The following is a 12,195-nucleotide window of genomic DNA, read 5'->3' as shown; positions in this document are numbered from 1 at the left end:
TCGTGACAGACATGACAGTTATTAATCGCCTTCTCTTCCGCCTGCTCCTAACTGGACCCGAACATGCAAAAAAAGGGGCTGCCAGTCTGCAGCCGGGAGGGCGCTCTGCTGCTAAAATTAGCAGCCCTCTCAATCAACAGGCTGATTTAGTGGGAGCAAATGTGTGTGTTAACATGTGTGCTGGACTGTCTGAGTGCTGGGGCGGATCAGAAGACTGATCCCTCTGGATTTCCTGTTCCTGTGGGATGCTGATTCTGTTCCTCATCAGCGATGAGAACTTTTTTTCTTTTTCTTCTCCAGGTTTAAACAAAAATAATGTCAAATATAAAATCATATAAGTCACCTCTCCCAATCATCTACAAATTGATACCCCCAAATCCTCACACTCCCTCCCCAGATAACAACACACGACACCCTAAATACCAGCAGTAAAGCGGAGTCGACCTTTGACCTCATCAAAAGCTGGGCATTAGCTACCTTATCAGTGCCACGCTCCCTCTGTCACCTCGTCTACTCTCCACACTGATCTTGAATTATAAAAATAACAAGACAGTGACAGAGGTGGTGTGGGAGTGTGTGCTCACATTCCATTTATCTCAAACAGCTCCAGGTTTGTGTATTTTTCATATGGCACAAAAGGGGCTTCACAGGGGCAATTAAGATGGAATTATAGTCATGCTGGAACGTAAATCGTAAACTTTTATTTTAAAAGTATTTATTGGTCAGAAGCAATTTCTTAGCGGTATTGTATAAATATCATGTCATAACTCTGATTTTAATTTTTGAAATGTATTTGTCGTTATACAGTCACTATTGGGGTCTTTGTTGATAGTACTGCCTATTTTCCTTAATTAAAACTTCTCTTTATTGTTTTGTAACCTTTGTTTTTACACCCTTGAATCCACCAATATCCAACTGTCATGGTTCTCTTCCATATAATAAATGAAGTAGAAACCTGTTTTAGTAATATCAAGACAGAGCAAATAGATGTGGGGGATTGTTGAGGGGAGCAGTTTTTTCTCTAATGTTAGGTTGCTTCTCCGTCATTAGAACAGCTGGAACAAACCAACAATCCTGAGCTTGTACACTCTATGTGAGGGAGGGTGTGAGCAGCACATATATAAGTGTGATTAGCAGAGCTGGGACATTCCTCTCGACTCTGATTGATTGTTTCTGACTAGAAGCGGGGCATTTCTGCAGGACCACAGAGAACTACAGAGCTTATATAGTTAGCAAAACAGATAAGTTACACAGTTCACAATTATTCCAATTATTGAACTAAACAAATATGGCTTTAGTAAAAAGTAGATAGCACATGTGAGAATGTGCTACCTTATCAAACCTTGTCTTCATGCATAAAACCTTTTGATATTTCTACTTTTTAGATTTTGTGTGCTAGCTCTGTAATTCAGGATTACAGCTCATTAGTAAAAGAGAGAAAAAAACAAAGGTTAAACATAGTGCTCATGATGTCACGCTGGATGAATTGATCTATTAACAATAATTGATCATTTTTACATAAATAAATGTCTCTTTTGATCCAAAAATTTATGTGGTACGTGAATGTCAAAAAAGTATTCATATAGGAAGTACAGAGAAAGAAAAGTATTGCTATTCACCTGAATCACTTTGTTCCCGTTATAGGATAACAGCAGCACTCCATGTCGGGGTCTTCTCTTTAAAATAAACTCCCTCACTGCTTCAAACACATTTTTTAAATTTCACAGTCAAACTTTACATCAGTCTCTTTGGTAAAACATCTATAGCGTTTTCCACCTATGTGTGTGTGCGTGTGTATATGCATAGATCCTTTCTGAGAAGCCAGAATCAGTGAACATAAACAGATGGATGGAGGTCAACGGAGGTGCAGGTGAACCTTACAGCCATCAGCGTTCATACATCCAGCTCTCCCTGACCCTGACCCCTTTGACCTCAGCTGCACATGCATACACACACGCTATAATTTCTTCTTCAGTACTCATACCTCACTCAAGCAGCTGTAAATGACAAAAAAATTGTCTTATTAAAATACATATATATCTATAAAGAAAAATATCTATAAACGCAGGTAAAGATGGCAGCATATACAATTACTTCAGCGTGGCACTTGTTAATTTGACCTGGATGTAAAGTGCTGAAGAAGAGATGAAAATACTTTTTTGTTGTTGTTTTGGAACCGTTAAACAACCGACGCTGTCTGGACTATTGTCTGAGATACAGAGCGAGCTTCACCGAGAAGCTGCAGAGGTCCTTGGAGGTAATGTCACCATGCCCTCCTCCACCCTCACGCCTCCTCTGTTCTCTTCCTCGTCTCCCCCTCACTCCTCATATCGCTGCGTCTTCTCTGACCTTCTGTCTGCCTTTTCTCCCATCCTCGCCCGTCTTCAAAGACATGGATAAGGAGGCGTAGGAGAGGAACGCTGGCCTTGAGTGCCCACTCCCAAAGCCACAACAGCTCTCACACAGATGCAGCATGCACACATAAGCTACACTATCTTATCCTCTGGAAGGGAATTTGTTTTCAGCCTAAATTGCCAAGTAAAGTAGAAAAAAAAAATCTGTTTTTTGATATTTAAAAATAATGAAAATAGAAAAATTTGAGAACAATATTGAGATGTCTTGTCCTTAACAAAAATGACTTTTCTACTGCAAAAAATGTTGACTTTGAAATGTAAGCATTTATGAAACATGCATATCAGAAATAGTAAATTAAAAAATCCACATACAAATACAGACTGGCAAGTTTTGAATTGATTAAACTACAATAAAAGTGGTTATCAATGGTTTACTTTACTCCAGAAGAGTTAATATTAAAACCCTGAAATTAATTGTGCTGTTAATTTGGAAAAATGTAAATTAAATTTATTTTTTGAATATGACGGAATAATACATTTCTAAAATAAAATGTTGAATTTAAAGCTTGAATTAATAAATAGTTATTTTGTCACTATTGCTCTTGTGATTATACATATATGGTATCAGAGAAAAACATTTAAAAAACTATACCACTAAGGTGTTTTTTTTTGCACAATTTTTTTTCCTATGCTATTACATTATTTTCTAGAATTTTGCTTGTTGTTCAAATTGTGATTTAGACAAAAAACGACACATTTGTTTGAAACATTTGTTTCAGTTTATGATCCTCATCTAAATAAATAACAGATTTCACAATCATAACAGAGATCTGAAGACACACATAATACGTTATGTTTGTAAAAGCGTAGAACTTCTTCCTAATTTTGAGAAGGAATCATAGATTTTCAAAATTCAGCAAAACTCATGCTATTTTTTTCCTAAATACAATACGGTAGATAAGCAAAAACACATAAAAAAAAAGTCTGAACTTAAAATTATTTAATTTTATTCTGAGAAATGAAAGCTGAATTGTCTTCACAAAGGAACATTTTTGCAGGGAAGAAATCAGATTCGCCACACATTAAAAAAGCTATTCTTAACTTTTATACAGCACTAAAATATCTCCTCATGGTTTGCATAATGACACACACGCTCACAAACATGCATGCACGCATCACTTTCTAATTGCCAGGACTCAGACTTGGAAATAACTTGTCAAACTATTTGTAACACGTTCAACAGATTCCAAGTCAAAGAATATCTGTCATCCTCCTTCACCGTTCCGTATTTTTGATTCACCAGTTGTTTGAGGACAGACATCCTCTTCACATTTTCTCGCCGTGTGTCCACACTCTCTCACACACCACACACACACACACACCTTTCCGTTTCACCCCGCTATGAACCTGCTCTTCATTGACCGTGCAGAAAGCTAAATAAACATGTGTGGCGAGTCATTCCCAGTGTGCCCCGCTCCTCAACCACCCTGCCTGGCTCCTCACCCCCTGTGTCACCTCTACAACCACCTCCCCCTCACACCCGTCCACCTCCATCCCGGCCCTCTTCTACACTCAGGTTTCAACTCCCAGCTTCCTGCTGCTCCCAGTCGCACCGACACACACTCAGCCTATTGATGGAAACTGAAGCAATGGAACAAAAAGCACTTTTTTCAAGGCAGTGAGTATGTGAGAGACTTTCTTTCATTAAAAGTAAAGTTGGTGCATTAAATATTAAAGCTGCCGAGAAGTTAAATGACTTGGATCCAAAATAGACTTCTGCATGGAGCTCAAACTCCAGAGAAGAGCCTCTAATCCTGTGTTCAGCCTCTGCGGCTGCAGGATTACTTTCTGTCAGCAGTGTGACAGCTGGGTACATCTGGTTGTGTAGGGGCCTCCTACATCTCAATCCACACATCGTTTCGTTGGTGTCTGGGCCTCCGGACTCACTGCCACCGCTCACCTCATTACCGAACGGGCCACACCTCCACCCGTCCACCTAATATCTAAATCTGACTGCAGATCATCGGGTTCCTCACGGAGCCAGTTGGGGAGGCGAGGGGAGGTGGGCAGCTGGGGCACTAGGGAGGAGAGGGGAAACAGGATCCTGGAGGACGGGTTGGTGCGTGGCACATGTGGTTGAATTAATAACTGCCTGGGTTATGTGGTGAAGAGATGGAGGCCCGTTGTTTTTTGGTGGGGGGCGATTGTGGAAGCATGTGGAAAGCTTGTGGCTACTGTAAATTATGTGTATGTATGTTTTCTTGAGAGAGAGAGAGAGAGAGAGAGAGAGGGACAGAGAGAGAAAAAAAAGAGCAAAAATAAAGAGAAGTAACATACATTTTCAGTCAATAATATTTCCATTGCATCTCTTCATACATCTATGCAGAGATGTTTTTCAAACCACAAACCTCCACAGAAAGAAAAAACATACCTCACACCATAGTCACATGACCAATTATTGTCATAACAGGACAGGACGTTGGACTCTGTTCCCCATAAAATATCATTCCGCACGACTATATACTCACATTATTAACATTTCAACTTGTTCATTTTCATTGAAAGTTTTTTACTTGCTTTCTTATAAGTCACATGTATTTGCACTGCAGCCATAAATATTAAATGATAGTCCTGAGTAATAATAGTTGTCATGAAGTTTACATAAAAAAGAAAAAAAGCTTTTCACTTAAATCAGAAAAGCAAGAAATATGCATCTGCAATTATGTGCTACATAATATTCCTTGGTTATTGTTGATATAATAATGTTATTTAAAACATTTATTCATTGTCATTTTAATTGTGACAATGAATAAATGTGCAAAAACATAGAGTAAATTTATTCATCTGTACCATGTCCAATTCCTCTTATCACAAAATATAATGTTTTTAATAATGTAAATCATATGTAAAGATGCAATAAAATATTTCGATTTGGGATTTTAAAAATGAAATATGCAATACTTTTGCTTGATCTTGAAATAGGCAAAATTAATTTAATCGATCAACAAATCGATTACATTTGAAGAATCAACATGGGTATTTTTTTATTGGAATGTTAACAATAATAATAATCAGATAGATATTTAAATATACCTCTTATTTTTATTTAACTTTACCCCATTTCCCTACGTATGTATAAATGGTGTAGGAAAAAGACCTTTCTCTAAATAAAAAGTCTGGCTTGTGTTATTTTTTTTTTCTTCCCTGCAAGCAATGTTTGACTTCTCACCCAGACAGATTATCAGTCGATTCAAGAACGCACTGTGATGGCGAGTCAGGAATGTGTGTAGGCTAGGCAGAGCCGAGACGCAAAGAAGATAAAATCTAACGGCAGCCAGTTTCTGAATTAAATTTATAGCACGAATGAATGTGGGATTTCTGCTGCTCTTCTAAATGGAGGCAAACGTTGTATTCCTGAGACATTTAAATGCTGTCAGATGTGGTAGCACAGCGCCACCTGGTGATTTAATGGTAAAATGTGTAATTTCCTTGTTTTTTTCAGATAATTCTTTCATGTAATTCTTGACAAATATCTAAATGTTTGTTTTATGTTGTATTGTAATGTTCTAACAATTATTCTGCCGGTATAATTGGTGTATTGGTGTGTTAGGTCCAGTTAAGCTTTTGGTGTAAGTAGTTTTAGCTGTTCATATAAAGCTAATTCGCATGTGCAATTCACCAACATTTCATGATTCTTTTTGAATGTGGCATTGGGTGAGTTTTCCCTTTTTCTAATTATTTGTAGCAGATCCTCTGCTGCAATGTGGGAGTGGGGGAAACTACATTTCCCACAGATTCTCTGTTCCACACTAATAGGTATCTTTCCTAACAATCATCCCATGGCTGAGCCAGATGGATAACTCTGCGCCAAAGTTAGATTTTTCTTTCATCATGTTTTGAGGCACATGTGTAACCATTTTAATTACACCCCGCTAGAGGATCAGCTCTGCATTGTATGAATACGGGACCAGGAGACAGGATGAGATAACTATGTTACACATGGTTACAGAGAATGGGTTCATGACTCAACCACTGCAAATGCACATGACAAAATTTCTGAAATTTAAAACAGGCCTGCCAAAGTGTGTCTAGTCTAGTGTTCTGATCTGACACGAATCTGAGGTACTGATGCTGAAAATCAGCAACAATGCTAACCAAAATGTAGTTATTAGAAGTCATAGAATGTTGGTTAACATGGACGTAATCCATTCACTATGCTAAACCTAGCCAATACATTAAAACTGAACTAAAATGCTCATTTAAGCTATTCAGGGCTAATATTAGCAGGAGGACTCTAACTAGCATGTTGATTGACTGGCATGTTGATACTACTGGTAGGGTGAGGGTTAGCACTACCATATTGACTGACTTAAAACTATTTCAGTCAGTGTGCAAACAGTAGAGTATAAGTTAAAATGAGAAATGTAGTCATCATAATCTGTAATATCACAAGAATGTTGGCAAACGTGGATGCAATCCATTCAGTATGCTAAACCTAGCCAACACATGAGCTGAAATGGACATTGCTGTTAGGTTAATGTTAGCATGAGGACTATCACTAGCATGTTGATACTACCAGTGAGATGAGGGTTACAACTATCATGTTAACTGTCATAAAACTGCTTCCTTCAAGTTAAAATAATCAAAAATGTTGTCAGTAGCATGTGAGGTATCACTAATATGACTTACGTTGACTCGCTCTATTCACAATGGCAAACAAAGCTAAGTTTTCGCACACTTCACGAAAACTTTGTGAAGTTTCGATAATATGTATCAAAATGTACTGTCCAAAGAAAGGCGGGTTTTTTTAAGTGAAGAAAATGCCTTCTATTCAATGCATAGGAGGAACTGCTCTCCTGTGCATTGCTGTGGCGGCTGACAAAAATAATATTCCAAAGATCACAAAGATCTGCATTTCACAGTCCGAGATTTATCGTGAGGAGTGCTTCGTTTTCCTAGAGCCAGGTGGTTTTCTTGCCCTATTACATCCCCGCTGTAAAGCCAAATGTATCCCAATACACATTCTTGTATTGCAGACACATTGACTTCATTGTTTGTTTTGAAAGAAAATCACAATTCTATTCTCTGCCGTCACCTATTGATTTAAACATTGCATCTAGGCCCTGCTGACGCGCCGTTTGACAATGCATCACTATAACTGCACCGCCTTGCTCTCCGGGCTACAAATGGTGCGCACCCAGAGACAAGTCAGACGTCACTGCGCAGCTGCGTAGATGAGGTAATAACAAAGATGGCGGCGCTCAGCTCAGCGCGTTGCTTGTTTCAAAGCTTTTATCGGGTTAAAGATGTACAAAGGATCAAGAAAACATTGCTCAGATGTAGCGCGAGGACGTTTTGTGATGAAACAAGTGAAAAAGGTTCATTTTTATTATTTAATAAGGCTATTATGGTTGAATAATGTTTTCATTCTGACCTTGTAGCTTGTTTTAACCCCTTCTACAGGCTATAGCGGCTTTAAATGTGGGGAGAATGTCTATCTGTAGAGATGAACACTTTGCAAAATTATTTTCCGAAATTTGTATTTCATTTCAGTGTAAAGAGGCTGAAAATAAGACATTGTTAAAATCTATTCTAGTTACTACATCTGTTGAAGCTATATGTATATCTTAAAACACGTTATAATGTCATTTTGGATTCTCTAAGTCATTATTGAAGATGTGATTATCTGTTATAAGCTACAGTACCAAGAGCTGGTGCAAAGGCCCGGTTCACAGATGCAGCTGTGCAGGACATCCTCAGCAGGATAACTGGACTGGATCTGCAGAAAGTCTTCCGTCCCATTAAACAAGAACTGAAGCCGCCTACCTATAAACTTATGACGGATGAACAGCTGGAACAGGTAACCATTACAGCTCAGTATCACACACAGCTCATAAATTGCATCATTATAATTCCCCGTGTGTGATTTCAGGCTATACAGGTTGCCACAGAGGAGGCAAAGAAGCAGCTACAGATGCCCCCCGTCCTTCCAGAGCGGAAGCCCATTAACGACGTCCTGACTGTGGATAAGATCCTGGATGGCATGGACACTGCCAAATATGTTTTCACTGACATCACCTACAACATCCCACACAGGGTACACACTTTATAGTTCCTCTTTGTGCAGATATTTTGCTAAGTGGGGTTAAAATAAGAACAAATGACACCCACAAATCTTTGATTCCTTTTTTACTCTTTGTTCAGGAGCGGTTCATAGTTGTACGAGAGCCTGATGGGACTCTTAGGAAGGCGATTTGGGAGGAGAGAGATCGTCTCATTCAGGTCTATTTTCCCAAGCAGGGCCGGAAGCTGACGCCACATGTCCTCTTCAAAGAGGAGAACCTGAAGGTGGGCAGTAGCCTATTGGGTTTAAACAAGTATTTTTTCCCCTCTGGCTCTCTGTGCTTCACTAGTTTAACCTTCGGATTTTGTTGCTGTATGAAGTTCTGACAATCCTTTTCCTAGACTGTGTCAGAAATCTTAATATTTCAGTGTGTTTTCGAAACATCTTATGGTCAGTATACATAAGGCCATAATGTCATGTGAATCTTTTCCAAGTTTCTGCTTGCACATTTCTTCATGTGTGCAACAAATATAAAATTCTTTTTTTTTAACCACGTTACATCTTTTTCTGTTGCAGACTGTGTTTTCCCAGGACCGACATGAAGATGTGTTGAACCTGTGTCTGGTTCAGTTTGATCCAGATTCTGCAGATTACATTAGAGTAAGTAACTTTATTCTAACTAAATGAAACAAAAACTGGAAAATAGGAAATTTTTTAACAGATAAACAAGAGAGAGTCTGAAATATGGGTAGATAGGATTTTAATTTCTTCATAAAAAAAGAGAATTGTGTTAAACTTTCCCCTTTTTTAACTTGTGAATAGCCCATAAACAATCTATTAACCTCATGGCTTTGTGCTGAGCCACAGCTAAAAGCTCCAGATTAGCAAAATGCTTTTAAAGAGTTGGTCACTATGATTTGGAACCAAGAAAGTATTAATAGTATCAATTGGTCTGACAATCCAAGCACTTTTCCCAGGATCTTGGTTTTTACAGTTGAATGTTTGATGGGAAGAGAATTTTCCTGATCCAACTCGAGAAATTATCAATGACTTTCTGTTCCTTGTAGGTGCATGAAGCCACATATGAGGACTTGGAAAAAAACGGCAAATACAATCTTCTGCGATCCACCAGGCACTTTGGAGGCCTGGCTTGGTACCTGGTCAACGCTCGCAGAGTGGACGGACTTATAGTGGACATGCTGAGGAGAGACATGTGGGGGTTTTCATATAATCCTATAAATCTACACCCATTCAATAAGTTAGAATATTATTGAAAACTCAATTTAATTTAGGACCTGTATATGTAAGTGAAGAAAGTTATATGGATTAATTACACACAGATGGACACTTGAAAGCCTTTACTTCTGTTGGTTATGATGATTTTCCGTTTACAGGCTACAAGATGCCATCAGCCTTGTGTCTCTGTTCTATATGGTCCATCCACACAGTGAATCGGCTCAGGAAGCTGCCAGCCAACAGGCCACTGGTATTGACCTCCTGAGGGTGAGGACAACTCAATATCTGCTCTCCATTTCATACCACCCATGACTTTGCAATCTGAAATCTCAGATTTAAAGCAAAAGTTGGAATAGTTATGTCAGGGCTGCATCAAAAACCTCCTGCCAGAGATTTGTGTTTTATTCTAGGATGAGAGATTCTGGACTTTTCCAGAATCTCTTTTTTTTTTCTCTCAGAACTGTTTATTATTGAAGATGCTCAGAATGGTATCTTTGTACAGGTGGATTCCGATAAGTTAGTGTAGCTTTTAAAAGTTAAATTATTTCCATTGTTAGGACTTAGGAATACATATTTTTTTTTATGTTTTTGGAGGTCTAATTGCAGGAAATTCTGGATCCACTCCTTGGTTTTCCATAGTTCAGACTGCAGGGTTCAGGTCAGGCCTGTTAAAGACTGTGATACTATAGTCATTAAAGCATGACTATAGCATCGGGAGGTACAGCTAAGATGCTTCTGACACTTTCTGATTCAGGAGTGGCTCAGCTACATGAAGGAAGCAGTCGTAGGTCATGTCTGTGTGCAGTGGCTCTTGAACTCTGCTTCTCATGGAACATTCTTTTTTTTTTTTTTTTTTTTAAACTTTTCTGTTTTTTTTACTCCTTGGTGGCATCAACTATGTTGGTGTCAGCTAAGAGGAAGCATTAAGATCAGCTTCCTTGTCTCTCCCTCACTCCTCGTCTCCCTGCTTCTCCGACCTTCTGTCTGTCTTTCCTCCCATCCTCGCTTGTCTTTAAAGACACTGATAAGGAATGCAGGCCTTGAGTTGCTACTCCCAAGATGTAAAGACGGTCTGAGATACAGATTCCACACACGAGCTACACTTCCGTATCCTCCTCACCACATCATTCTCAGAAATGTTTGTCTGCAGAAATACACTTGGTTACATATAAGGATCACTACTCTTCATTTTGTCTGTATATTGAGGTTGCTTATGAAATGAAATGACATCAGCTATATAGTGCTTTATTAGGACACTCAAAGATGCTTCACATAAAATCATTCATTTCCATTCACACACTTTCAAATGCTAATAATGAAAAACTACTATATCTTTTTTTGTAAGAGAAATTGTTGCAGAGAACAGTTGATATAGAAGGCCTTTAAAATTTGCTGCTGTTGCACCTGCATTTTTCCACTGTGAGACAATAACAGGTGTTTCTATTCTATTAAACTTTTTCCTTCCACTCAACCTTCCATTGATATGCTTAAATACAGCATATTGTCAACAGCCAACTAATTCAGCAGTGACCTTTAGTGATTTATCCTCCTCATGGAGGATAAATCATTTACATAAATCAAAAACATTTGCATCACTTTGCAAATGTTGAATCTTCACTCTTCATTGTGATTATTTAAGCTATCATGTTTCTGCTAGATGATGTAACATTGTAGTTTACTTAGAAACGGATCTTGGAGTTTGTATTTGCTGTAAGCCATGATCAGAATCCTCTACTGGAAAATATTTCCACCATAAACCGGTTAAGATGAACATTTAAGGAAAATAATGCTTGGAATGAATCAATACACTTTTCTTATAGAAATAAATTTCTGGGAGAAATGAACTCTTAAGTCATATGATTTACTGTAATGCACATGTATCTTTGAAGACCATCCTGGCTGTATAAACAATATACCTGGAGTTTGTTAGTAATACTGTCCTGTGGTGTTTGTCCCTGCAGATCTATTCTCAAAAAGAGACTCAGAGGTCGGGCTACATCGAGCTGGCTCTGCAGGCGTACGAAGAGAAAGCCGCTGAAGGCTCGGCTTCCTAACGTCCCAACATCCTAGTAACAACCTGAACTTTTACTTCAGAAGTAAAATGTTACAAAAAGCCAGAGTCGAAGTTATGTACAACATGAAACCTGACTGCTACTGTTCTTTGCCTTCCTTGGTCCATCTTCACTGAAAGGCAGGCTTCGATCTAAGGACTCAACTCCAAAACTTTATACTGTATTTGCAGACTTTGTTCATGTATGTATTTCATTTTAATCACTGGAATTAAAGTGATGTATGTTGCAAAATGAGCTTACAATAAATATTATGTTAAGGTAGCTCTCAAGCTATGCTGGAAAATACAGAGAAATTCATGTGGAAAAGCTTATTAAAATCATCTTTCCAGACCAGAAACACTTTGACATCCATTTATTTTATTGAAAAAAAAAGAGACAAGCAATAAAAGTAGTAGCTGAAAGGTAGAAATAACATCAATACTGTTCTTTGTTTAAAACAAGTTATATTGGTACTGGCTTTGAGGTGTAA

General features: G+C 38.3%; 1 protein-coding gene across 1 annotated transcript; it reads left to right on the top strand.

The window, feature by feature from the left end:
• The first annotated feature begins 7,592 nt into the window (after window positions 1-7,592).
• On the top strand, window positions 7,593-12,047 carry mrps22 (mitochondrial ribosomal protein S22). Its single transcript, XM_055028855.1, has 8 exons — window positions 7,593-7,732; window positions 8,051-8,214; window positions 8,287-8,451; window positions 8,559-8,702; window positions 8,995-9,078; window positions 9,486-9,631; window positions 9,813-9,921; window positions 11,616-12,047. Exons 1-8 carry the CDS (start codon window positions 7,606-7,608, stop codon window positions 11,706-11,708), a joined length of 1,032 nt encoding a protein of 343 aa, XP_054884830.1. The 5' UTR covers window positions 7,593-7,605; the 3' UTR covers window positions 11,709-12,047.
• Window positions 12,048-12,195: the final 148 nt, after the last annotated feature.

The sequence above is a fragment of the Poeciliopsis prolifica genome, unplaced genomic scaffold (assembly GCF_027474105.1).
Source record: "Poeciliopsis prolifica strain line A6 unplaced genomic scaffold, Auburn_PproV2 SCAFFOLD004, whole genome shotgun sequence".
Taxonomy (NCBI): domain Eukaryota; kingdom Metazoa; phylum Chordata; class Actinopteri; order Cyprinodontiformes; family Poeciliidae; genus Poeciliopsis; species Poeciliopsis prolifica.
This window is presented reverse-complemented; position numbering and strand designations above follow the sequence as displayed.